A 27,596-nucleotide genomic window follows, 5' to 3' on the forward strand; every position below is an offset into this window, starting at 1 on the left:
TGGCGGGGTGTTTTTCGGTGGTTGTATTGGCGGGGTGTTTCTCAGTGGTTGGATTGGCGGGGTGTTTCTCAGTGGTTGGATAGGCGGGGTGTTTCTCAGTGGTTGGATTGGCGGGCTGTTTCTCGGTGGTTGGATTGGCGGGGTGTTTCTCAGTGTTTGGATTGGCGGGGTGTTTCTCAGTGTTTGGATTGGCGGGGTGATTCTCGGTGGTTGGATTGGCGGGGTGTTTTTCGGTGGTTGGATCGGCGGGGTGTTTCTCGGTGGTTGGATTGGCGGGGTGTTTTTCGGTGGTTGGATTTGCCGGGTGTTTCTCGGTGGTTGGATTTGCGGGGTGTTTCTCGGTGGTTGGATTGGCGGGGTGTTTCTCAGTGGTTCGATTGGCGGGGTGTTTCTCAGTGGTTGGATTGGCGGGGTGTTTCTCAGTGGTTGGATTGGCGGGGTGTTTCTCAGTGGTTGGATTGGCGGGGTGTTTCTCAGTGGATGATTGGCGGGGTGTTTCTCAGTGGTTGGATTGGCGGGGTGTTTCTCAGTGGTTGGATTGGCGGGGTGTTTCTCAGCGGTTGGATTGGCGGGGTGTTTCTCAGTGGTTGGATTGGCGGGGTGTTTCTCGGTGGTTGAATTGGCGGGGTGTTTCTCAGCGGTTGGATTGGCGGGGTGTTTCTCAGTGGTTGGATTGGCGGGGTGTTTCTCGGTGGTTGAATTGGCGGGGTGTTTCTCAGCGGTTGGATTGGCGGGGTGTTTCTCAGTGGTTGGATTGGTGAGGTGTTTCTCAGTGGTTGAATTGGCAGGGTGTTTCTCAGTGGTAGGATTGGCGGGGTGTTTCTCAGCGGTTGGATTGGTGAGGTGTTTCTCAGTGGTTGGATTGGTGAGGTGTTTCTCAGTGGTTGGATTGGCGGGGTGTTTCTCGTTGGTTGGATTGGCGGGGTGTTTCTCAGTGGTTGGATTGGCGGGGTGTTTCTCAGTGGATGATTGGCGGGGTGTTTCTCGGTGGTTGGATTGGCGGGGTGTTTCTCAGTGGTTGGATTGGCGGGGTGTTTCTCAGTGGATGATTGGCGGGGTGTTTCTCGGTGGTTGGATTGGCGGGGTGTTTCTCAGTGGTTGGATTGGCGGGGTGTTTCTCAGTGGATGATTGGCGGGGTGTTTCTCGGTGGTTGGATTGGCGGGGTGTTTCTCAGTGGTTGGATTGGCGGGGTGTTTCTCAGTGGTTGGATTGGCGGGGTGGATTCTCAGTGGTTGGATTGGCGGGGTGTTTCTCAGTGGATGATTGGCGGGGTGTTTCTCAGTGGTTGGATTGGCGGGGTGGTTTCTCAGTGGTTGGATTGGCGGGGTGTTTCTCAGTGGATGATCGGCGGGGTGTTTCTCAGTGGTTGGATTGGCGGCGTGGTTTCTCAGTGGTTGGATTGGCGGGGTGTTTCTCAGTGGTTGGATTTGCGAGGTGTTTCTCAGTGGTTGGATTGGCGGGGTGTTTCTCAGTGGTTGGATTGGCGGGGTGTTTCTCAGTGGTTGGATTGGCGGGGTGTTTCTCAGTGGTTGGATTGGCGGGGTGTTTCTCAGTGGTTGGATTGGCGGGGTGTTTTTCGGTGGTTGGATTTGCGGGGTGTTTCTCGGTGGTTGGATTGGGGGATGTTTCTCAGTGGTTGGATTGGCGGGGTGGTTTCTCAGTGGTTGGATTGGCGGGGTGTTTCTCAGCGGTTGGATTGGCGGGGTGTTTCTCGGTGGTTGGATTGGCGGGTTGTTTCTCGGTGGTTGGATTGGCGGGGTGTTTCTCAGTGGTTGGATTGGCGGGGTGTTTCTCAGTGGTTGGATTGGCGGGGTGTTTCTCAGTGGTTGGATTGGCGGGGTGTTTCTCAGTGGTTGGATTGGCGGGGTGTTTCTCAGTGGTTGGAGGGCTGAGAATGATATCGCTATTCAATGGACCTCGTTTTTTTGGACCTCGGGGAGTTTCTTCCCATCAAGGCCTCGTTTATGAAGATTTCCTGCACTGGGGAACTGATCTCACCAGCAAGACCAGCTCCCCTGTGATCAGGGCACATTTTGAAAGGCTCCCCTTTCAAGACCTGCACTTTCAGGAATCCCCCCTAATGGCTCATTTTAATATCATTATCTGGATCACGCCCAGCGAGAGCATGGTCCAGGTCCCAACAGTCATATCAAGGTCCCACACCCGGCCCAGAGCCCAATTTGGGGCTCTCCCGTGATTCACCCGTCACGCTCGGCGCGGTGGGAAAATCACACCCATAGAGTAAAGAGTTAATTTTATGAGCGCCCCATAACTGTTGTAACTGCTGATGTAATGTAACTGAAATCTGGTGGGAAACAGATGTACAAGCTGATGTAGGGCACGGTGATCTACATATCCCAGTCAATAGAATGGTTTTTACTAAATACCAGTCGATAATAACATTCTGAGGGTAACAGGCAAACCCTAAAGGAACTTCACCCAGACCCCAAAAGCAAGGTAAAACAACTACAGTTTCAAATGGTGAATTTCAAGTTGATTGAATATATTCAAGAGGCGGCTAGATATAGCACTTGGGGCAAATGGGATCAAAGGTTATGGGGAGAAAGCAGGATTAAGCTATTGAGTTGGATGATCAGCCATGATTGTGATAAATGGCGGAGCAGGCTCGAAGGGCCAAAAGGCCTCCTCCTGCTCCTATGTTTTATGTATCTATGTGTATTTGGGATGCAATGCTCACTCACATTCTCATTTAGCTTCCAGTCAACCACAACTTGGTTTTGTTGCTACACATCTCTAAAATCCTGACCCTCAGACCTTTTATATTCTACAAGCAATTCACCATTCTTTAATCACAAAGGTTAAACAGGCATATGGTAATCCATTATTTTGTTAAGTGCTGGCAGATTTTCCTTTAATTTGGAAAAGGGTAACCAATTTAAGAGAACAGAACAAGAGATATTGGGCAGGATTCTCCGACCCCCCGCCGGGTCGGAGAATCGCCGGGGGACAGCGTGAATCCCACCTCCACCGGCTGCCAAATTCTCCGGCTCCGGGGATTTGGCGGGGGCGGGAATCGCGCCGCACCGTTGGCAGCGGCCCCCCCGGCGATTCTCCGGCCCACGATGGGCCGAGTGGCGGCCCGTTTCCGGCGGATCCCGCCGGCGTATGTTACGACAGGTACTTACCGGCAGAACCTGGCTCCGTGGGCGGCCTCTGGGGTCCTTTGAGGGGGCGTGGGGGGATCTGGCCCCAGGGGTGCCCCCATGGTGGCCTGGCCCACTATCAGAGCCCACCAATCCGGGAGCGGGCCTGTGCCATGGGGGCACTCTCTTCCTCCGCACCGGCTGGTGTAACGGTCCGCGATGGCCGGCGCAGAGATGAGCCCCCCCTGCGCATGCGCTGGGATGACGTCAGCACACACTGCGCTCCCCCGCATGCGCCAACTGGCGCCGGCCGGCAGAAGCCCTTCAGCGCCGGTTGGCATGGCTCAAGTCCCTTCCGCGCCGGCCGGCGCAAACCACTCCGGCACCGGCCTAGCCCCTCGAGGCGGCTCGACGCCGGAGTGGTTCACTCCACTCCTTCGCGCCGGAGTTGCCCGCCCCGCCGGTTCCCGCAGAATCCCACCCATTGTTTTTCTTTTTATCAATATCTATCTTTTTTAAATTTAGAGTACCCAATTCTTTTTTTTCGCAATTAAAGGGCAATCCATCTAACCTGCACATCTTTGGGTTGGTGGGAAGTGGGGAGGGACTCACACAACCATGGGGAGAATGTGCAAACTCCACACGGGCAGTGACCCGGGGCCGGGATCGAACCCAGGTCCTCAGCACCATGAAGCAGCAGTTCTAACCACTGTGCCACTGTGCCACCCCCATTCCATCCTATCTGATACCACTGCTCATGCACACTCCACCATGAGATCATTCAGGAGCATACTATTTAAATAGTTATTCATTTTTCTCTCCCCTCCCGAAGCGTTTAATTTCTGTTGGAATATGGTTTACTAGATGCTGGTTACCCGAATGCCCATTTTTCGCATATGCCCATTGAACAGTAAGCATTGTCAAGCTTACAAAAGGAAGCAATACAGCTGAGTTTGATCCCATTCTTACTTGGTATTTACATGTAGTTGCCAGCGGGGATCACCGAATTTAAAAACAGTGTGGAAAATCTACTTAATTATCATACCCAGTTGCTCTGAATGCAATTGTATTACTGTGGGTCCAGGCTCGCTGTATACAGACTGTGGCTACAAGCAAGAAGAGGTCTGGGAATTTTAAAGTGAGTAACTCACCTACTGACTGTACAAAGCCGGTCCACCATCCAAAAGGCATCTAGCCAGTAAAGCCCACTTCCCATAAAAGAATTTTTTAAAATCATACAAAAAGCCTCTTACTCTGTGGTGATTTTTCTGAGAGTTTTGTGTTTTCTTCCAACAAGCTTAAGTTCTTCGGGATCATAGTTTGTTTCTTTTGCTGTGAACTCTGGGACAGGCCAATTCCATGTCGATCCATTCGGAGATTTGTCACTATGTCACATCGGCCCTGATAAAATAGGAACAGTGGGAATGTTAAATGTCACAGTGAAAGCTATTTGTTGCAAATTCCTCATGATTTATAGGTACCAGAGGAGCTGGTCTGGTAATTAAATCATTCTTATTAAAAAATTGGAGTTGTTTAAACTTCATTGGCTGGATTCTCCAAAAATGGGGCTCTGTCCCCACGCCGGCATAAAAACGCTGGCGTTTCACTCCAGACTTTCCTGAAAAGAATATAGAGCAATTCACTTACCTGCAGGGGGCTGGCTGGGACCCAGAGTGCTTCTCGCAGCTTTGGCTGCGGATACGGGCCCCCGCACTTCCGGTTCCGAGTCCGCGCATGCGCACGGCGGAGGCCTCGCCGAGCGCCATGGTGGACTCAGACCAGGACCAGGACCAAGAAACAAGGTCCCACCGATCTGCCCCACGCCACTTCATCTGACCCGCTCGATCGCTGCCCCAGCCGCCCATAAGCCCCCCCACCCCCCGGTGCTTGATTCCCCCCCGCTCCCCACCAGGGCGGCCACGGACTGGGTCCGCTGCCGCTGCGCATGAGTCCCGACTGGCTAGACATGGTTAGAACCGCGCCGTCGGGAACTCGGCCAGTCGGGACTGGAGTATCACTGGGAGGGCCTCTGGCAATGGCCCCCCGGCTGCGCGTCGTGATTCGCAGGCGACCGATTCTCCGGGGACCGGAGGATCGCGGAAGCGACGCCGGGCCCGATTCGGGCGTAAAAGTCAATTCTCTGCCCCCACGCCAAATGCGATTTTGGCGCGGGGCTGCGGAGAATCCAGCCCCATGAGTCCAAATATTTTAGTGCACTGTATATCACATTCACATTGAAGTCTTGTTTTAACACAATCGTATTGACCATTGTTCTAAAACAGCACACAGAGAAAATGATACCCGTTTGATAGTGTGGCCCAATGTTAGCCATGAAGTAGTGTACAGACTGAAAATCTATATTCCTGCCTGTTATGACACTCACGAGGACCAAGGGGGATCGTTGATTGATCCCCCCGTGGGGTTAGTGGAGTATGAGTTTCCATATCAAGTGGGTGAAAGCTCGCTCAATATGGACTCACTGGCGGGAAGAGGTCCGACTGTCTAAATGCCATTCCTGAAGGACCATATGCTTCACGTTGGACAGCACTGGGTCTCGCTGAGTCAAATTCTGAATTTGCTTTGATGCTACCAAGAAGTTGAGGGATAACACTATTTCTTGTGTTTGGGGGGGGGGGGTGTTGGGGGGGGGGAGGGGGCGGGGCGGGAGGCAACACTGCCCCAATGACAAAGGGCAAAGTGTCACACATTAGGATTCGCTTTCTCTTTGGGTTAAAATGGAGTAGTGAGCCTGAAGATTGGAAAACAAGTTTGACGTTCTCAAAGGCTTATTTTTGTGGCTTGCACCAATACCAACGTTGATTTTTTTTTAAAGCAGATATAATGGTGCCAGTAATGTTGAGAGACTTGGTTCAAACCAGCCATAGTAATTAACCATGCCCAAAAAAGATTTAAGTTCTGACATGTCCTTAGGTGCTAATGGTTCCTTGATAGCTTTTACTTGTTCTTATCGAGGATATAGCCCTTTGTCATTGACTTTAAATTCAAGATAATGGGTGGCACAGTGGTTAGCACTGCTGCAGGTTGATGGATTAGCCATGCTAAATTGACCCTTAGTGGAGGTTAGGTGGGGTTACAGGTATAGGCTAGAGGAGTGGGCCTAGATAGAATGCTCTTTCAGGGTTGGTCTCAGTCTCAATAGGTCGAATGAACTCCCTCTGCACTATAGGAAGTCTATGGTAAGTGACCTTGTGGGTCTGAAAGGTACACTTTTCTCTTATAAGTCACACTCCTGACTCTTTGAATCTCCTAAGCACCTCTTCAAGGTGTGTAAGATGTTCTTCCTGGGAAACTCCTGTGACCAAAACATCATCTAGATATACCATTGCTTTGGGTATATCTTGCAATAAACTGCTGAAGGCACACCAAAGGGTAACCAGGTGCATTGAAACAAACCTTGCCTGGTGTATCCTAACAAGCCCCTGTGGGTATTTATGGTGACGTACCTACGAGAGGCAGGGTGCAATTCTAACTGCACATACGGAGCCTTACATTGAGCTGGGCAAGTGAGTGTCCATTGGCCAGCTTTGTGTGTAGGTCCTCGATGCAGGGCATCTGGTAACGACTTAATTGGGATGCCCATGTTGACCATTAATTTATAGTCCCCGCACAATCTTACTGTTTTATCGGTTTGAGAACTGGGTCTATCGGTGCTGTCCAATCGGCAAAACGTACTGGTCTGATAATCCCAAGCTCTTCCTGCTAGCTTCAGCCTCAACTTTTGCCAACAAGCTGTAAGCGTCAAGGCAAACCTTGAAATATCGTAGTTATGTGTCCAGGTCAACTTGAATTTTCACCATGGCCCCTTTTATTTTCCCCAGTCCAGGTTGAAAAACCTGGTACTTTCCTAGCACTTCGTATAAGCCCCCAGATCACAGTTGGAAGATCTTCTGCCAGCCCAAATGTAGACGTTTCAGGCAATCGTGGCCTAGCAGGCTGGGGCCGTGTCCTTTGACAACAATTAACGGGAGATGTGCCAGCTGCTGTCTGGAAACCACCAGGGTCATAGTGGCCCCTGCAACGGTTCACCGGTCTTAGTCACTAATTTTGAAGTGTCTCTCACATCCAATTGCTGCACCCCCGACTTTATCCTGTCAAATGTCTGTTTACTAACAACGGAAACCACAGCTCCAGTGTCTAGTTCCATATCTAATGGATGCCCATTAACCTGCACAGTTACCTTAATGGAGGGCCACTCGGGGTGCCACAGCACAATTCAGTTGCATACAATCCTCCTCTTCTGGTTCATCCAGCTGGAAAGTGCGAGTCCTTGGTTGGCACCTGCCTCGACTGGGGCAACTGGATCTCTGGCTGACCTTTAACTTGCGGTACCGTCAAGCCCTTCGTCCACATGTCCCACAATGTCCTGGCTCTCCCTCTAAAGATTCCTGGATGTATCCCTTCAGGAAAATTCGGCCAACAGGCCTGGCCTCTATGGTGCTCAGTTCTGAGATGGATATTTGTCTGGGGGGGGGCGATTGCCAGGAGGGAGTGTGTCCGTGGGCATTTACTTCCATCCCTGTACTCCTCTCTCAACACTATTGCGGGACAGCAAAATTTGTACGGCCTACTGTAGGTCTGTAGAGAGTTCAGCTAGCAACATCCGTTGAGTAGCTATGTTATCTACACCGCAGACCAAGCGGTTGTGCAGCATTTCTGAAAGGGAAGTTCCATATTCACAAAGTTCAGCTATTTTCCATCGCATTGTCAAAAACACAGTGACGGACTCTCCAGGGGTCCTTTCTGCAGCATTGAAATGGTACATCTGCATTGTCACGAATAGGCACAAGGGCTGAAGCGTACCCCACTAGGGTAACCAATTGTTCAAATGTTTTAGTGCCCAGAGCTGCAGGATGTAGGCCTTTAATCACTCCATGAGGATGTGCTCCACAGTCAGCAGTTTTACTGTTTGTCGCTCATTCTGTGATAATATTTGCCCGGAAAAAGTACCACATACGTTCTGTGCACTATGTCCAATCCTCTAAGCTTACATCAAATATGTCCAACCTTCCAAACAAAGGCATTTTGAAAAAACAAAAATTCCAACCTTGATCCAACAGAGTAAAGGAGGTGTTTTACCCAGGGGTGTAGCAACGTCAACAGTAATCCAGTTTTAACCTTGTTGCCAGTTTTGTAGACCACAAATGAGTCTGAACTGAGTAGGTGCAATAGCAAATTTGGTTTCTTTTAACATAAACGAATGTACAATATACATCAGATCCCAGCCGGGTTTGACCTGTTGGCCCCGTTCATGGTCGACTATATTGTTGCTATAATCCCATGACAATAGGCTACTTTTCCTTTGAGGAGGAAAGCTGACTGGTGGTGATTTAACCGGAGGTTCACCAGACCTCAGGCGAGGGCCTGATTGAATAACCTCAGCCAGTGCAAGAAATGTATGCAATAGGAAGGCATATTTACCTTCCCCCGCCCTATTCCTGATATCATAAAATGTATTCCCTATTTGCAGCCAGACATAAGCTGACTGATTGTAGTTACACGGTGACATTCACCTGGCTCAGGATCATTTTTCTGGAGGGTAGGCTCAAGCCTCAATTTGAGCCATCCTCCCTTGAGACAACCCTTACAGGACCTCCAGTGGAAAAGGGCATAGCAATACCATTGTGAGCAATTAGCAGACTTCTCTGCCACCCCAGAATATCCCATTTGACGATGAGATACTTACCTTCAAAATTGGTTACCTCACCACATCTGGATTCCCCAGCCAATTGTGTTACCAGCCAATTTCTCTGGGCAATATTTTCTCGTGCAAGAAACCTACCTATTAGGAGGAGAGACTTCCACTACAAAATACAGTTTGGTCTGCTCCATGAGCTGCATACATAGATGAACCTGGATCACAGGAAAACCCCTTTTATGCTGACTCAGGAAGTTAGACTCACAAAATCAGGGATCACAAATTCAGTGCACATGCATCTCTCTAAATGTGCAATGTGGCCCCTGTTAAAAAATATAGGATGTGATCTAGCCGAATTGCCACAAAGTCCCGTGTCGAGCACGCTTAGCCGTGTGTTTCCTAGCACTCACCGTGCCGAGAGGAACAGCCCTATCTAATGGGATTTTGTTGCAATCTGGGGCCTCAGCGGGCAACGCCAGGCTGGCAGTGACAGGGTTCCACCCTGCCCAGAGGCCAACCACCCAGGGGCCTCCGATCCCCTGGGAGATCACCCCAAGTGACGTTCTGTCTCATCCCCATTTGTGGGACCAGTATTGAGGTCTCTGAGGCGAAGAGGTTAGATCCAAGGGCCTTGGTAGATCAGGTGAGTGCATGTTAGAGTCTTTAAGACAGAGATAAATACGTTCTTGATTAATAAGGGGATCAAGGGTTATGGGGAGAAGGCAGAAGAATGGGGATGAGAAACATACCAGCCATGATTGAATGGTGGAGCAGACTCGATGGGCCGAATGCCCTAATTCTGCTCCTGTGTCTTATGGTGCCTCGATGCAATATGCAGATTTGCCAAATACTGGTTGCGCCCACAATGGGCAGGATTCAGATCGCAATGGCGCGAGATTCCATTAGATCCCGCAAGGCGTGCCGAGCAGATCCCAGAAGAGGGATCACCAGCATCTACTGGACACGCTGCACCTCCATTAGCCCGAACGGGGGCGTGGCCGATAGATCGCGCCCGTAATTAAGTCAAAACTTCTGACAAGAGTCAAACAGGCTCAAAACATTAATTCTGCTTTCTCTCCCAACAGATGCTGCCAGACCTGCTGTATTTGTCCAGCTTACTCTGTTTTGTCTCAGATTACAGCATCTGTAGTATTTTGCTTTTAGAATTAAATCAAAGGTGTTTTTACAGTCAAAGGGTGTAGCGCACAAAGACTCACGAGAGACGAATAGAGATGAAGCCGATGAGGCTTTATTAAGCGTGACTTGTTCCCCGCAGTTCAGTAGCAGACTGGCCTGCGGGGGAGAACTCCTGGTTCTTATACTCCGCCTTCAGGGCGGAGCTAGAGGTCAACAGCCAACCAGGACCCGGGATCTGTCAGCCAATGACATCACGGCTTCACAGTCCCACATGACCCCTAATGCATACTACCACAAAGGGTACCATGGAATTTCTATTCATTGACAATTATACTCATTGTAGTAGAGCATTGATCCAGTCTACAATTATATCATTTCAAACTTTTAGCTTTAATTAAATGGACACAAACAAACTTGAATCCTGATGCAAATATTTCAAATGTGTCACAGGATAAAAAACAACCTACATTAAAAAGGCAAAGCCATATTTTGTTTACTGATAAAATACACCTCAAACAATTTTGATTATCTTCAAAACATCATTTTGCCTGATGTGACATCATCGATTGCAATAATATACAATGCTAAATGATTGAGGAAAATAACGTACTTACTGATTTGACAACCACTATAAAAGAAGAGCTGGAACTTTCTGGAACGACTGCTGTTCCTGATCTGTGACAGACAAAACAGACATGTCATTGCACAAGTTGTGCAGTAAAGAAAGATTTCCGGGTAATTTTCAAATGTTCTACAAGCAAAATTGTTGCTGGTGAGTATTGCTTCTCTAATGGCCGCTCTGTGAAAGATAGGGTGGGATTCTCCAACCCAGACAGTGGAATGCATTCCCTAATAGGACAGAGAATCGGGCGGCAAGGGAAAATCGGGGTCGGCACCCGGGGGGGGGGGGGGGTTATAAATAAATGCAAATTTGCATCTATTTAGCCGGCCTGGCGCCCTATGCTCGACCTCCTGTGATTCTCCGGTCCCCGCGGCTGCGAATCATGCGGACACTGATGACTTGTGGTCTCAGTAATCATGAACCTGGGGCGTCATTCTCCGACCCCCCGCCGGGTCGGAGAAGGGCCGTTGGCCGCCGTGAATCCCGCCCCCGCCCCCGCTGAAGTCTCCGAAGGGAGAAAAGTCGGCGGGGCGTTAATGGCGCCGCTGCCGCGGAGAATGTTACGGGTCTGCGCAAGGCAGCCGATTTTCGGCCTGCCGATATTCTCCCTTCCGGATGGGCCGAAGTCCCGTCGACGTGATGACCGTTCACGTCGACGTGAATCAAACCTCCTTTTCATCGGCGTGACCCGGTGCTCCAGGCTCACACCGACCAGCGAGGAGGTGAGTGACGGTCTGGGGGGTTGGCTCTGGGCAGGAAATGGCGTGGCCGCAGACTGATTGCGTGAGGAGAGGTGTGTCTCGGCTTGTGTGTGTGTGTGTGCGGCGGGGGGGGGGGGGGTGGTTAGAGTAGGCTGGGCTCCGGGGGAGTGCCGGGAGGGGGTCCGTGCTGGGGTGGAGGTTGGGGGTTGGAGGGGGTCCGTGCCGGGGTGGAGGTTGGGGGGGGGGTCCGTGCTGGGGTGGAGGTTGGGGAGGGGGTCCGTGCTGGGGTGGAGGTTGGGGGTTGGAGGGGGTCCGTGCTGGGGTGGAGGTTGGGGGTTGGAGGGGGTCCGTGCCGGGGTGGAGGTTGGGGGGGGGTCCGTGCTGGGGTGGAGGTTGGGGAGGGGGTCCATGCTGGGGTGGAGGTTGGGGGTTGGAGGGGGTCCATGCTGGGGTGGAGGTTGGGGAGGGGGTCCGTGCTGGGGTGGAGGTTGGGGGTTGGAGGGGGTCCGTGCTGGGGTGGAGGTTGGGGGTTGGAGGGGGTCCGTGCCGGGGTGGAGTTTCGGGGGGGGTCCGTGCTGGGGTGGAGGTTGGGGAGGGGGTCCGTGCTGGGGTGGAGGTTGGGGGTTGGAGGGGGTCCGTGCTTGGGTGGAGGTTGGGGAGGGGGTCCGTGCTGGGATGGAGGTTGGGGGTTGGAGGGGGTCCGTGCTGGGGTGGAGGTTGGGGGTTGGAGGGGGTCCGTGCTGGGGTGGAGGTTGGGGAGGGGGGTCCGTGCTGGGGTGGAGGTTGGGGGTTGGAGGGGGTCCGTGCCGAGGAGGGTGATGGGAGGGCAAATGAGTTGGTCCACCTGGCCAGGTGCCAGCCTCCAACAGTTGGACCCATGCGGTCCATGCCACCTGGCTGGGGGGAGGAGGGGATATGGGCAATGATGACATGTCGTCGTTCCCCTGCCCCCCACCAGGCCGTCATGTTTTCAGATCATCCAGCGATGTTGGCTGCCGTGGTGGCAGCCGCTCATGTCTATGTTGCCCTGGATGAGGAGGAGGAGGAGGAGGAGGAGCGTGCCAGAGAGGCGGCGCAGGCTGCCGCAGAGGGGCAGACGGCAGCCGCCCAGGCTGGAAGGACACCTGACCGACAGGACGAGGAGGGGGAGGAGGACGTCGCGGCCCCACGGCAACGGAGGCACCCGAGGGCGCCCCGTGTGTACCGGCCCCGCCAGTCATACCAGGACCTTACGGACCGGGAATGCAGGAGGAGACTCCGGATGAGCCGGGAAACCGTGGCACACATCTGCCACCTATTGGCACACCTGTCACCTTGTGGCACTGGCGGGGGACACCCTCTCCCCGTGTCCGTCAAGGTTACGGTGGGCCTGAACTTTTATGCAACGGGGTCATTCCAGGCACCGAGTGGGGACCTGTCCGGCATATCGCAGACATCGGTGCACCGGTGCATCCGGGCAGTGACAGATGCCCTTTATGCCATGGCGCACATCTACATCCGCTTCCCCGTGGACCGGGCCAGCCAAGATGCCCGGGCCGTGGGCTTCTCTGCTGTGGCCGGGTTCCCCATGGTCCAGGGCGCGATCGATGGGATGCACGTCGCCGTGCGGCCACCTGCAGATAACAGGACCGTGTTCACTAATAGGAAGGGGACCTATTCGATGAACGTACAGGTGGTCTGCGACCACCGCATGATGATCCTGCACGTCTGCGCCCGTCACCCAGACAGTGTACATGACACATTTGTGTTGTCGCGGTCATCCATCCCCGGCATGTACGGGGGACGCCATCCCCGGCTGAGGGGCTGGTTGCTGGGCGACAGGGGCTACCCATTGTGATCGTGGCTGATGACGCCTATACGGAGGCCACGCAATGAGGCGGAGAACCGCTACAATGATGCCCATGTAGCGACAAGGGGAGTGATCGAGAGGTGCTTTGGCGTGATGAAGATGCGTTTCAGGTGCCTGGACCTCTCTGGGGGCGCCCTCCAGTATCGGTCAGATAGGGTCGGCCGCATCATTGTGGTGTGCTGCGTCCTGCACAACATAGCCCAGCAGAGGGGCGATGTGCCGCAGGCAGAGGAGGGCGGAGTGGAGGAGCAGCAGGAAGAGGCCCAGTCCTCCCCAGATGAGGGGGATGGGGGCAATGGTCAGGGCAGACGGGGTAGACACAGGCGGGTGGCCGTCCACCGTTACCGGCTGGCCCAGCGGGCACGGGACAGACTGATAGCCGCCCGCTTCACTGACTAGATGGGCGTGGGAATCGGGTAGTATGGCCACAGACCGCACACCATGGCAACAGCCGACCACCCACACCCCCCACCCATCCACCCACCCAGCACCCTCACCCCCCTCCCCAACCCCACACACCCCACCCGCATGCACACCACCACCCCCCCCATTGCCGATCCACCGGTGGCACAACGGGCCGGGCTCACCCAGTTGCGGGTGGACGCATGTCTATCGCAGGCCATGGAGGATGATGGCAACCCGCCCTGCGATGAGCTCCTGGCTCTACATCGTTGGACTATGTCTGACCCATGGCCACAGTACCACCGTCCACCCGGACCATCCCTGCATGCGGCTGTGACACTGCAGCGCACGGTCCCGTCCTCTGCCCGGGGAATGTTGATGGCGGCCCAGAGGGAAGGGGGCAGACTCACCTGGCGCTGAGGTAAGACCACCCCTCACACACACACTTGCGCTCAACGTACATGACATGCCCGCACACTTTGGACAGAGCACAAAGGCAGCTTCGGTAGGTGTAACATTGACTTTAATAACCAAAGGAGTTCATGCACGTGCCCTAGCCCCTAAAACTCATCTGTGCCCTGCACCCGTGCCAACTTACTCAGTGTCTAATTGTTTGGCCTTACGGGCCCGTTGACTACGTCTACGTGGTTCCCCAGACGGTACAGCAGAACTGGAGGTGGACTCCTGTGATTCCTGCCCTCTGACACTGGATCCCTTTGGCGGCCGTTTCCTGGGGCGTCCTGGCCTAGATGGGCCAGGCTGCGGCCCGGGCGACTGGGATGGCGAGCTGCCAGCCTGTCCTGCCCGTTGCCCACCCGATGCACCTGGGACGGAAGGGGGGGAGTCCGAGGTGTCGCGGTGTACCGGGACCTCCCCTACAGAGGGAGCCGGGACGGACCACACCACCTCCTCCTCCCTCGGGGTGCCCGATGGCCCCCAGGCCTCTACATGGGTGGGGGATGCGAACGGACTGGCCATCCGACGCCCCCCCCGACATCTGGCGCTGCCAGTCCTGGAGGCCCGTGCTGGTATCGACAGGGGTCTGCAGGTTTGCAGCCATGGAGCCCAGGGGGTTGTCGAACCCTGTCTGCGACAGTGCGACGCCGGCTCGCACATGGCCACTGGCGCCGATGCCCTCAGCGATGGCCTGCTGAGACTGGGCCATGGCCTGCAGAGACTGAGCCATGGCCTGCAGAGACTGGGCTATGGCCTGCTGAGACTGGGCCATGGCCTGCTGAGACTGGGCCATGGCCTGCTGAGACTGGGCCATGGCCTGCAGAGACTGGGCTATGGCGTTGAGCGCCTCTGCCATCTGGCACTGGCACTGGCTCATGGCCTCCTGTGAGAGGGCAGCCATTTCCTGGGCCACAGACGCCGCCTGCATGGAAGGCCCCTGGCCTCGCAAACCGTTCCCCATGTCTGACACCGTCGCACCCATTGCCTCCACCGCGGACGCCACCCGTGCGGTGTCAACCTGGGTGGCACGCATGACCGGGACCACTCCCAGCTCCTGGACGCGGGTGGACTCCTCCACCTGCGACCGCAGCCGCCGCAAGCCACCCGTCACCCTCTTCGCTCGTCTCCGGGTCGGTGGTTGCATCGGATCTATGTGTGGGTGTGGTAACTGCAGGAACCCGGGATCCATCTGGGCGGCAGATGTTCGCTTGGCCTGGGCTGCCCTCCGACCGCCCGGTCCCTCTGCTGCTCCTACCTCCACCTGCTGTACCGGGACGGCTGTGTTGTGCGCACCAGTGAGTGTACCAGACGCCTCATCACTAAAGTGCCCAACCGTGGTGAGTGTTTCTGCGATGGTGGAGGGTGTTGGTGACAGCAGCGGCGTTGTGTCGTGCTCTTCGTCCCACTCTGACTCCATGGCACTTTGGGGTGGGGGTTCGTCTCCACCCATCCACTCTGAGTCACTGTCCAGTATTTTGTCTTCCCGGGTAGGGGTGTCCTAGGTAGTGCTGTCCCGGGTAGGGGTGTCCTGGGTAGTGCTGTCCCGGGTAGTGCTGTCCCGGGTAGGGGTGTCCTGGGTAGTGCTGTCCCGGGTAGGGGTGTCCTGGATAGTGGTGTCCTGGGTAGGGGTGTCCTGGGTAGTGGTGTCCTGGGTAGTGGTGCCCTGGCTCGGATGTGACGGGGGCCTGTGGCTGCCCCCCTCATCGCTGGGTGGTCGCTTCCGCACGTGACGGGGGTGTCGTCTCCCTGTTGCTCCAGGTCTCTCCGTCTCCCGTGGTGTGCGAGGGGCATCCTGCGGGCGTCGCATGCTGGAGGGTCCGGGTCTCTCCGTCTCCCGTGGTCTCCGAGGGACATCCTGCGGGCGTCGCATGCTGGAGGGTCCGGGTCTCGCCGTCTCCCATGGTCTCCGAGGGGCATCCTGCGGGCGTCGCATGCTGGAGGGTGCGGGTCTCTCCGTCTCCTGTGGTCTCCGAGGGGCATCCTGCGGGCGTCGCATGCTGGAGGGTACGGGTCTCTCCGTTTCCTGTGGTCTCCGAGGGGCATCCTGCGGGCGGTGTGCATCTGCGGGGATGGGTGCCTGGACGTTTGGTCCTGCGATACACAATGAAGCATGCATGGTTAGACATCAGGCAGTGATCAGGTGATACGGGGGAGGGGGATATAGGGGAGGGGGGATATGGGGACGGGCTGTCGGTGGCTCACTTACTGGTGGGCCCCCGACCTCTGCATCAGCAACCTCCCGGTCCTCAGGTCCGCCAGCCAGTTCCAGGGCGCTTTCCTCGTGTACGGTCAGTGGCCTCTCATCAGCGGGCCCTCCTCCAGTCCCCACATGCTCCCTATTGTTGTGTGCGCGCTTCTCCTGTGGGGGGGGGGTGGTGGCAGGGGTAAAAGGCAACAGTGTTAGGCAGGTATATGAATGCACGCCATCGGTTGTGCGTGCATTGCAGAGGTTAAGGTTAGGGCAGGATTCACTTGGGGATATGGGGGATATGGGGGAGGGGGGATATGGGGGATATGGGGGAGGGGGATATGGGGGAGGGGGGATATGGGGGAGGGGGGATATGGGGGATATGGGGGAGGGGGGATATGGGGGAGGGGGGATATGGGGGGGATATGGGGGATATGGGGGAGGGGGGATATGGGGGATATGGGGGAGGGGGGGATATGGGGGAGGGGGGATATGGGGGATATGGGGGAGGGGGGATATGGGGGATATGGGGAGGGGGGATATGGGGGAGGGGGGATATGGGGGAGGGGGGATATGGGGGATATGGGGAGGGGGGGATATGGGGGAGGGGGGATATGGGGGAGGGGGATATGGGGGATATGGGGGAGGGGGGATATGGGGGAGGGGGGTTATGGGGAGGGGGGATATGGGGGGGATATGGGGAGGGGGGATATGGGGGAGGGGGGATATGGGGAGGGGGGATATGGGGGATATGGGGGAGGGGGGATATGGGGGAGGGGGGATATGGGGAGGGGGATATGGGGGAGGGGGGATATGGGGAGGGGGATATGGGGGAGGGGGGATATGGAGAGGGGGGATATGGGGAGGGGGGATATGGGGATATGGGGGAGGGGGGATATGGGGGATATGGGGGATGTGGGGGGGATATGGGGGAGGGGGATATGGGGGAGGGGGGATATGGGGGATATGGGGGAGGGGGGGATATGGGGGAGGGGGGATATGGGGGAGGGGTATATGGGGAGGGGGGATATGGGGGAGGGGGGGATATGGGGGAGGCTCACCCTGCCTGCTCTGACGAGGTCGTTCACCTTCTTGTGGCACTGGGTGCCTGTCCGTGGTGTCAGGGCCACAGCGGTGACGGCCTCTGCCACCTCCCTCCACAGACGCTGGCTGTGGCGTGGGGCAACTCTGCGGCCGTGCCCGGGATACAGGGCGTCCCTCCTCTGCTCCACCGCGTCCAGGAGCGCCTCCGCATCGCGTGACTCGAACCTCGGGGCTGAGCGACGGCCAGCCATCCAGTCGGGTGTTGCGGTCGGGTGTTCCGGTCGGTTGGGGGGGAGCTGCGCGGCCTTATGAGCCGTCACGCCGTGCAGCGCGTATGACGCTGCACGGCGTGAACCACTGCGCAAGCGCGGATCCCGTTACGTCGCTGCTAGCCCATTTCGGGCCGGAGACTATCGTCCCATTTTTATGACGTGACGCAAGTGGGATTTGCGCCGTTTTTTGCGCCGATCGGCGGACTTTCCGCCGATAACGGAGAATTTCGCCCCTGGTGTGGTGAACCCCGTGGTGGGCCAAGGTCCACCACCCCAGGGCCATGCTGGTAGAGACCTTCCGAGCCCACGCGAGGGTCACTCCCCCCCAACAATGCACTGCCTGCCTATGCCTTCTCCCAGCAGACCCCTTCCCACACCCCAAAGGTACCCCTGTAATGGGGTAATGGGGGGGGGGCACCCACAGGGGCCCCTGCCTAAGGAACCCCCTCCACAGATCTTCCACTGCCCAGACAGACTCCTCAGCGGCAATCCCGATTTTCCACTGACGCCCGATTCTCCGTGGTATCGGGGAATGTATTCCGGGCGTGCTGGGACAGAGAATCCCGCGCAAAGGCGCCAACCCTAAACCTCCTGCAACACTCCTGCATTATCACATCACAATCTCAAATCAAACCAAACCTTGTTACATGCTCCTTTAATTATCTGAAATACTCATGTAAAATGTTGCACAGGGTGTTGCATGCAGCAGAGCCAGCAATTGTAGGTTAAGGTGGCTCACGTACTCCCTGGACACATGTGTTTTCTGCAGCCAAGGGAAGTCCGTGTTCCATGCTTATATCATTTGCCATAAGGCAATTGTGTTATTTGATTTAGTTATTGCTCAGTATTTGGTTCTACTTCAGCCCCATGCCCCTGATCGTTGGTCATCTGGGGCAGAGGGAGGAAGGATCTCATCGTAAGCCTCCTCCTGTGCCCCCAGGGCTGTGGCAACTAGAATGAAGGCCACCAGTCCTGATTGGATTACAAAACCTATTGTCTGCAGAGGGTTCAAGTCAGACATGTGAGCATGGTACGTACCCCTATGCTCAACCAGGTTCACCGGTCTGCATTGCAGCCCCTGCATCTCCAGCCCCCTCCCCCCCCCATCCATCCAAAGAGTTCCTAAGAAAGACATTTATTCAGCATAACAGGATTGTTTACACAGGACCCAGTTACACATCTCAGGGTTCTCACCTACAGCAGCTGACCTGTTATACGAGTGCTGGTTAACTCACAGCCCAATCCGTACGAAGGAACAATCATCCTCAGCTGGATGAGTCCCATACAGGGGTATGACACCCCATAAAAATCAAAATATTGCAATGGACTGCAGCAGTTCAGGCAGCTCACCAGCACCTTCTCAAGGGCAGTTAGGGATGGGCAATAAATGCTGGCTAGCCAGCGAGGCCCACATCCTGTGAATGAATAAAAAAATTTGCGTTGTTCAGTAACTTCTGCCGGAACCTGTCGGAACGCGGATGTCAAGGTGAGGCAGGTTGTGGCCTTGCAGGGTTCACTGTGGGAGAACAGCATGGCGATACCCACTGTACAAGGTCACATGTCAGGGATAACCATGTGGGTGAGATATTGAAGGGTTAACAATGTCGATAGAGACTCACACCATCAGGCGAAACTACCCTCGTAAAGGAGGGGCAAAAAGAAGTTAAAAATAAAAGAATAAGAATATTCTGCAGGAAAGCCAAGAAAAAATTAATAATCTCCTCGAAAAGAAAAGCAAAGGGAAGGAAAACCAAGAACTTCTATTTAATTACTCATTCATCCATAATGGCAATGCAATTGCTTATAAAGTTAGCAATCTATCAACATACATGTTTTCCAATAAATAAGAAATCAACATTCATGCTGATTTTCAAACTGTTGTTTTTTTTCTCAACAAAACAGCAAAACATGTTTCCAACCTGTAATATCGTAACAGGCAGCTGTAGGAAAGCAGAGTCAGCTTTTCAGGTGTCCAAGGTGCGAATATCGGAAGTGACCTACCAGAAATAGAAACAGGAACAGGACATAACTGAATACTGATATTTACACTGAGGCAATCTTAGATACTGAGAATATATTTTGTAGAATATACAGGGCGGGATTCTCTAATAATGGGGCTATGTCCCCACGGCGGCGTGAAAACCGGTGCCAACGACTCTGGCGTCAACGGCCCCCGAAAGTGAGGAAATCTCCCCTTTCTAGGGGGCTAGGTTGCCGCCGGAATGGTCCCCGCAGCTCCAGCCGGCGCAGAACGGCCCACGCGAGTCCGCACATGCGCGGAACGACCAACGTATTTCCGCACATGCGCTGAACGGCCGGCGTATTTCCGTGCATGCACGCCGGCTTCCGGGCAATACGGCGGAGCCCTACAGGGGTCCGATGGGGAGTAAAGTAGGCCCCCACGGAACCAGCCCGCCCGCCGATCGGTAGGTCCCGATTGCGGGCCAGGCCACTGTGGGGGTCCCCCCCCCCCCCCCCCCCGGGGTATCGGATCCCCCCACCTCCCAGGGCGGCCCCAGCACACTCACCTTCCAGGTCCCGCCGTGTGGGAGGCGAGTAATCCACGGCAGCGGGACTCTGCCAAACACGTCGCCACTCAGCCCATCATAGCCCGGAGAATCGCGGGGGTGCCGCTGTCAACGGCCCCGGACCGGCGTGGCGGCGATCTGGCGGGCACCCGAAAAATGGCGCCAGAGAATGGGGAAACCGGCGGCGGGGAGGCGGCGAGGGATTCTCTGACTCAGCGCCGGGTCGGGGAATCGCGGCCATAGCTTCTGGTTCTATTGCTGATGACATAATTATCTCTGCCTGCCCAGTTATCCTTGTATTCATGTACTTGAGTGACAGAAATTGTTCACATTACAGTAGGACCTACACTTTAAGGGACAAAATCAAAACCCATGCAGTAATTATAGGCCGGTAAGCTTAACTTCGGTTGTAGGGAAATTGCTGGAATCTATCATTAAGAAGGAAATAGCGGGGCACCTGAAGGGAAATTGTCCCATTGGGCAGACGCAGCATGGGTTCACAAAGGGTAGGTCGTGTCTGACTAATTTGGTAGAATTTTTTGAGGACGTTACCAGTGCAGTAGGTAACGGGGAGCCAATGGATGTGGTATATCTGGATTTCCAGAAAGCTTTTGACAAGGTGCCACACAAAAGGTTGCTGCATAAACTAAAGATGCATGGCATTGAGGGTAAAGTGGTAGCATGGGTGGAGGATTGGTTAACTAACAGAAAGCAGAGAGTGGGGATAAATGGGTGTTTCTCTGGTTGGCAGCCTGTAACTAGTGGGGTCACTCAAGGATCAGTGTTGGGCCCGCAGTTGTTCACAATTTACATAGACGATTTGGAGTTGGGGACCAAGTGCAATGTGTCCAGCTTTGCAGACGACGCTGAGATGAGTGGTAAAGCAAAAAGTGCAGAGGGTACAGGAAGTCTGCAGAAGGATTTGAATAGGTTAGGTGAATGGACTAGGGTCTGGCAGATGGAATTCAATGTTGCCAAGTGTGAGGCTATCCATTTTGGGAGGAATAACAGCAGAATAGATTATTATTTAAACGGTAAGATGTTAAAACATGCTGCTGTGCAGAGGGACCTGGGTGTGCTGGTGCACGAGTCGCAAAAAGTTGGTGCGCAGGTGCAACAGGTGATTAAGAAGGCTAATCGAGTTTTGTCTTTCGTTGCTAGAGGGATGGAGTTCAAGACTAGTGAGGTTATGCTGCAATTGTATAGGGTGTTGGTGAGGCCGCATCTGGAGTATTGTGTTCAATTTTGGTCTCCTTACCTGAGAAAGGACATATTGGCACTGGAGGGAGTGCAGAGGAGATTCACTCGGTTGATCCCAGAGTTGAAGGGATTAGATTATGATGAGAGGTTGAGTAGACTGGGACTGTACTCATTGGAGTTTAGAAGGATGCGGGGGGATCTTATTGAAACATATAAAATTATGAAGGGAATAGATAGGATAGATGCGGGCAGGTTGTTTCCACTGGTCGGGGAAAGCAGAACTAGGGGGCATAGCCTCAAAATAAGGGGAAGTAGATTTAGGACGGAGTGTAGGAGGAACTTCTTCACCCAAAGGGTTGTGAATCTCTGGAATTCCTTGCCCAGTGAAGCAGTTGAGGCTCCTTCTTTAAACGTTTTTAAGAAAAAGATGGATACCTTTCCAAAGAATAAAGGGATTCGGGGATCTGGGGCGAGATTCTCCGACTCCCCGCCGGGTCGGAGAATCGCCGGGGGCTGGCGTGAATCCCGCCCCCGCCGGTTGCCGAAGTCTCCGGCACCTGAGATTCGGCAGGGGCGGAAATCGCGCCGCGCCGGTTGGCGGGCCCCCCCCCCCGCGCGATTCTCCGGCCCGGATGGGCCGAAGTCCCGCTGCTAAAATGCCTGTCCTGCCGGCGTAAATTAAACCACCTACCTTACCGGCGGGACAAGGCGGCGCGGGCGGGCTCCGGGGTCCTGGGGGGGGGGGGGGCGCGGTGCGATCTGGCCCCGGGGGGTGCCCCCACGGTGGCCTGGCCTGCAATCGGGGCCCACCGATCCGCGGGCGGGCCTGTGCCGTGGGGGCACTCTTTCCCTTCCGCCTCCGCCACGGTCTCCACTATGGCGGCGGCAGAAGAGACTCCCTCCACTGCGCATGCGTGGGAAGCTGTCAGCGGCCGCTGACGCTTCCGCGCATGCGCCGCCCAGAGATGTCATTTCCGCGCCAGCTGGCGGGGCATCAAAGGCCTTTTCCGCCAGCTGGCGGGGCTGAAATTCGTCCGGCGCCGGCCTAGCCCCTCAAGGTTGAGGCTCGGCCCCCAAAGATGCGGAGTTGATTTGCGCCGTTTTGGGCGCCAGTCGGCGGACATCGCGCCGTTTCCGGAGAATTTCGCCCATGGTGTACGGGCCGGAGAGTGGAGCTGAGTCCACAAAGATCAGCCATTATCTCATTAAATGGCGGAGCAGGCTCGAGGGGCCAGATGGTCTACTCCTGTTCCTAGTTCTTATGTTCAAAGTCTAAACAGTTGGAGCTATTACATAACTAATGCACAAAATATTGAACCCAAATTGAAAGGAGAAATTTCCAGTTAAAAGTTACTTTTAATTATTTGATAACTTGTGCTAAAGTTCTGTTTTGGTTACAGCTGTCTCCATCTGTCACAGTTTAGCCTCGGATGTTAGTTTCTCTGCTGTTTGGCCTCTCACACCTTTTGTTCTCTCTGGGGACTGCCATTCGCACTCTTTCCCCTTGGTTTCTGTGGCTATTAGCATCCCGTTTCCCAGGGTTTCTGTGGCTATGACTCATCTTTCATTCTCACTCCACAATATAAATATTCCCCACATTCTCTGACTGTTAGCTTTGACAAGAGTCATCGGACTCGAAACGTTAGCTCTTTCCTCACCCTACAGCTGCTGCCAGACCTGCTGAGATTTTCCAGCATTTTCTCTTTTGTTTCAGATTCCAGCATCCGCAGTAATTTGCTTTTATTGCCCAAGGGTATATGGTGAAGGTCACTTTTACTCCCTCTGACAGTGGCGGCCTCTGGATGCACAGCTGAAGGCTATCGCTAATAGGGAATAAGTATTGTTATTTACATAAACACTTAACAGCTCTCAAGTGGATTCCCGTGGGTAGCTGTGCCATGTCACAGATGAGTGTTATTGCCTTCCAATCAGACCATGAGGCCTGGACACTTTGCCTGAACACTGGAGGTGTCAACACCACAGAGGCAGCAGGCATCCATCAAACACCCAAGAGCTGGGCCTTAGCACTGGGGACAATCCGCGCCGCCAGAGGGCGAGTGTGTGGAACGGAGGGGGGCTGTACCTGAGCCCAGTCCAGGATCTAGGGTCCCATGCCCAAGGGCTCCTGCTGTGGTTGGGGGTGCATGTGCAGTGCAGGGTCCCCCAGCACAATCAGCTCGTTGGATGGCAACCTGAGAGAAGGTGGGGAAAGTAAGGGTGGGGGAGGCTTGGTGAACTCACAGTTCCCGGGAGTTGAAGCCATAACTGATTGTTGGGCTCTCACTCTCTCCAATCATAGATATCACATTGTGGATGGTATTGAGAAGGCAGAGGCTGCAGCATTGACGGAGGATCGAGGTGACAGCCCATGTGCAGGGGCCCACCCCACACCCTGAGGACTTGCTCACCCATCAGGCCGGGAAGGGACCCAGATGTACATGTGTCACTGGTCATTTGAGGAGATATCAGACAGCATGTGCCACAGGAGTCTCTGCCTCCACAAGGGGACGGTGAGGCACCTGTGCCATGTCCATACCACATGGAGGAGGACGATACCCGCGCCTAGTGGCCGTCAAGGTCACCACAGCCCTGAACTTGTACGCTTTGTTTTCATTCCAGGGCTCGAGCGGGGACTTGTGTGGCACCTCACAACATACAGCCCACAAGTGTTTGCCCTGGCAGCTGATTATATAAACTTTGACCTGGACCAAGCCCATCAGGATGACTGGGCAGCGGGATTCTCCGCCATCGCCGGGATGCCCCAGGTCCTGGGCGTGATAGATGGCACACATTTTGCCTTGCACGCACTGGGTCAAGGGAGGGGTTCCACTTCATTAAAAGAAAGGGGCTCCACTACCTGAATTTTCAACTTGTGTGTGAGCACCACCTCCGGATCATACACGTGTGTGCACACTTCCCCGGGGGTGTGCACTACAGCTCCATTCTGGGGCAGTCGGAAATCCCCAGTATCTTCAAGGAACACCTCAGGGTAACAGGTTGGCTCTTGGGGGATAAGCAGTACCCTCTGAGGTCCCGGCTAAAGGTGCTGATACGGAGGCCGGAGACTGATGAGGAGACCTAATATAACAAGGTCCATGTGGCCACCCGGGCTATCTTGAGCGATGCATCGGGCTGCTCAAAATGCGGTTCCGATGCCTCAACCGCTCTGGTGGTGCACTCCAGGACACCGCTGTGGTGATGTGTCTATGGGTTACATCATAGTTGGATGGTGTGAGACCTCCAACCAGCAGATGGCAGTACAGACACACCATGTGGTTTCCAGACCAGGGCCATGTGACCTGAGATCCTGATATGAAGAGAGGCACATCCTGCCATTTTGAAAAAAATCAGCGAGTAATAAGACAGACATGTAATTGGTCAGTGCTAGGTATAAGTTCCAGAGGAGTAGCAAGACTCCATGATAATGTGCTCTGCACCAAATTGCGATCCTAACACGAGACACAATAAAAGGATCCTGGTTTGCTGAGTTACTTCATAAAGTACAAGGGACCAAACACAACAATCGCCAAACGGTTGCCCGATTTGTGGTGGTCTGCTGTGCCCTCCACAACCTGGCACAGAACCGGGTGACTTGCTGAAGGTGGAGGAGGAGGGACATGCGGCCTCATCTGAGGAGGACAGGGAGGGGTTGGACGAGGAGGAGCTGGAGAATGAACCAGGAGAGGACCTGTGGGAGCAGCTGGAGGATGGAGAACAGGCGGCGGCAAGGGTCCGGCATACCCAGAGGACCAGTGAGGCCCTAATCCTCGCTCGCTTCTCATAGTACAGGGCTCCGTCCTCTCACCCCTCTCTTCTTCCCACCCATTCTCCCCCAGACACCACTCCTGAATTTCACAGCTGTACCCTAGCGTCTGTATAACCTGGTCCAGAGGCTCGGCATCTAACTGAGACCCAGCCCTGATGTTCGGCACCCCATCGGGGTGATGTTGTGCCAACCACTGGCTTGTGGTCGGGGGAGGGGGTGGGGGAGAGCTGGGGCTGGCAGGTGGGAACGGTGCCAGGGGGCTGATGCCAACTCACCTGGTGCAGGTCGTTCAGCTTCTTTTGGCACTGGATGGCGTCCCCCTTGTGACATGCCCCAATCTGGCGCATGCTGCCACTGTCTCCCAGATGGCGTTGATTGACCTGTGGCTGACCCTCCAACCCTCTCGTGGGAAAAGGTGTCCTGTCACAACTCCACCGTGTCCAACAGTCGGGCCAGGTCGGCATCACCGAAACGTGGGGCTGGTCTGCGTGGTGGCGAGGCTGCGTGCTGTCTGGGGTTTATTCTGTCGGGTCGGTTTAAATGCTGCTCCCTCTGGTTAGCGGGGTGCTGCCTAGCACGGTCCAAGTGAATCAGCTGGCGAGAGCCATTTCTCCCTGAAGCCCATGGGGCATCATTACCGGGCCTAATTGACGTTAGACATCAGTAGCGGTCTCGCCGGATCGGCCACTGAAAAGCACCCGGCAAGTCTCACTTGCTACCACACTTACTGCTTCTCCCATTAGATCGCGACTGTGGGGTTGATTTTCTGTCCAGCATGAATCAAATTGGCTGAAGACTGACACAGGTGATGCTGGAGACCTCAGTAGGAGACCGAGATGGATCATTCAGTCAGTTCTGTCTAAAGATTGTTGCGAATACCTCAGCCTTGTCTTTTGCACATACATGCTGGGCTCCTCCATCATTGAGGATAGGGATATTTCTTAAACCAGTGAGTTGTTTAATTGCCCACCACCATTCACGGCTGGATATGGCAGAGCTTAAATCTGATATGTTCGTTGTGGGATCACTTAGCTCTGTTTACAGCATGCTGCTTTCGCTGTTGGACAAGCAAGTAGTCCTGTGTTGTAACTTTACCCGGTTAACACCTCATTTTTAGCGGCACAGTAGCACAGTGATTAGCACTGTTGCTTCACAGTGCCAGGGTCCCAGGTTCGATTCCCGGCTTGGGTCACTGCCTGTGCGGAATCTGCACGTTCTCCCCGTGTCTGCGTGGGTTTTCTCCGGGGGCTCTGGTTTCCTCCCACAAGTCCTGAAAGATGTGCTGTTAGGTTATTTGGACATTCTGAAATCTCCCTCTGTGTACCTGAACAGATGCCGGAATGTGGCAACTAGGGTATTTTCACAGTAACTTCATTGCAGTGTTAATGTAAGCCTACTTGTAACAATAAAGATTATTATTATATTATATGTCAGGTGCTGCTGGTGGCATGACCTCTTGCACCAGGGCTGATCCCCTGGCTTGGTGGTAATGGTAGGGTTGGGTTGTGGTTGAATACAGTTCTGCTGCTGCTAATGGCCCACAGCACCTTATGGATGCCTAGTTTTGAGTTGGTAGATCAAATGCTTATGTCTGTTTCCAGGCTTTTTTCTGATACAGAAGCTCATGCAAGGTTTCAGCAGAGTTGCCAGTAATAGGAGAGTGGGCAAAGAAGTGGCACATGGAATGCAATGTGGAAAGGTATGAGGCAAGGAAGAAAAGACACATAGACTATTTTCTATATGGGCAAAGGGACTTAGGAGTCCTAGATCAGGATTCTCTTAAGGTTAACATGCAGGTTCCGTTGGCAGTTAGGAAGGCAAATGCAATGTTAGCATTAATTTCAAGAGGGCTAGATTTCAAGAGCAGGGATGTACTGAAAATGAAATGAAATGAAAATCGCTTATTGTCACAAGTAGGCTTCAAAGAAGTTGCCCTGTACAAGGCTCTGGTGAGACCCCATCTGGAATATTGTGACATTTTAATTTTCCCCGAGAAAGTCGACGAACGGCTGCCACCTCCGTGTGAACCCGACCATTGACCCTCTTAAGGCAAACTTTATTTTCTCGAGACTGAGAAACCCAGCCATGTCACTAACCCAGGTCTCTACACTCGGGGGTTTCGAGTCCCTCCACATTAACAAGATCCGTCTCCGGGCTACCAGGGAGGCAAAGGCCAAGACATCAGCCTCTTTCGCCCCCTGAACTCCCGGCTCTTCCAACACCCGAAAGATCGCTACCTCCGGACTCGGCACCACCCGTGTTTTTAGCACCGTGGACATTGCCTTAGAAAAATCCTGCCAAAACCCTTTAAGCTTCGGGCATGCCCAAAACCTGTGGGCATGATTTGCTGGGCTTCCCGCGCACCTCGCACACCTATTCTCTACCCCGAAAAACGTACTCATCCGAGACGCTGTCATGTGTGCCCGGTGGACTACCTTAAATTGTATTAGGCTAAGCCTGGTGATGAGGAGGTATTAACCCTGCTTAGGCATACGCCCATAGACTCGCCTCTATCGCTCCTCCTAGCTCGTCCTCCCACTTGCCCTTAAGCTCCTGCACCGGAGTTTCCTCTGCCTCCGGAAGCTCCTGGTAAATATCTGAAACCTTCCCCTCTCCCACCCAGGTACTGGAGACTACTCTATCCTGTATCCCCCTGTGGCGGCAGCAGCG

General features: G+C 54.5%; 1 protein-coding gene across 2 annotated transcripts in view; it reads right to left on the minus strand.

Annotated features, from left to right (window-relative positions):
* The window catches only part of LOC140408913 (uncharacterized), a 299,625-nt gene that overhangs the window by 183,249 nt on the left and 88,780 nt on the right, over positions 1-27,596 (minus strand). For both annotated transcript variants that reach the window (XM_072496790.1, XM_072496791.1), the window contains 3 exons: positions 19,352-19,429; positions 10,513-10,573; positions 4,359-4,506 (listed from right to left, as the gene is read on the minus strand). In XM_072496790.1, the coding sequence (XP_072352891.1) occupies positions 4,359-4,506; positions 10,513-10,573; positions 19,352-19,429 (287 nt within the window). The remainder of the gene's footprint in view (positions 1-4,358; positions 4,507-10,512; positions 10,574-19,351; positions 19,430-27,596) is intronic.

This window comes from Scyliorhinus torazame, chromosome 3, assembly GCF_047496885.1.
Source record: "Scyliorhinus torazame isolate Kashiwa2021f chromosome 3, sScyTor2.1, whole genome shotgun sequence".
Lineage (NCBI taxonomy): Eukaryota > Metazoa > Chordata > Chondrichthyes > Carcharhiniformes > Scyliorhinidae > Scyliorhinus > Scyliorhinus torazame.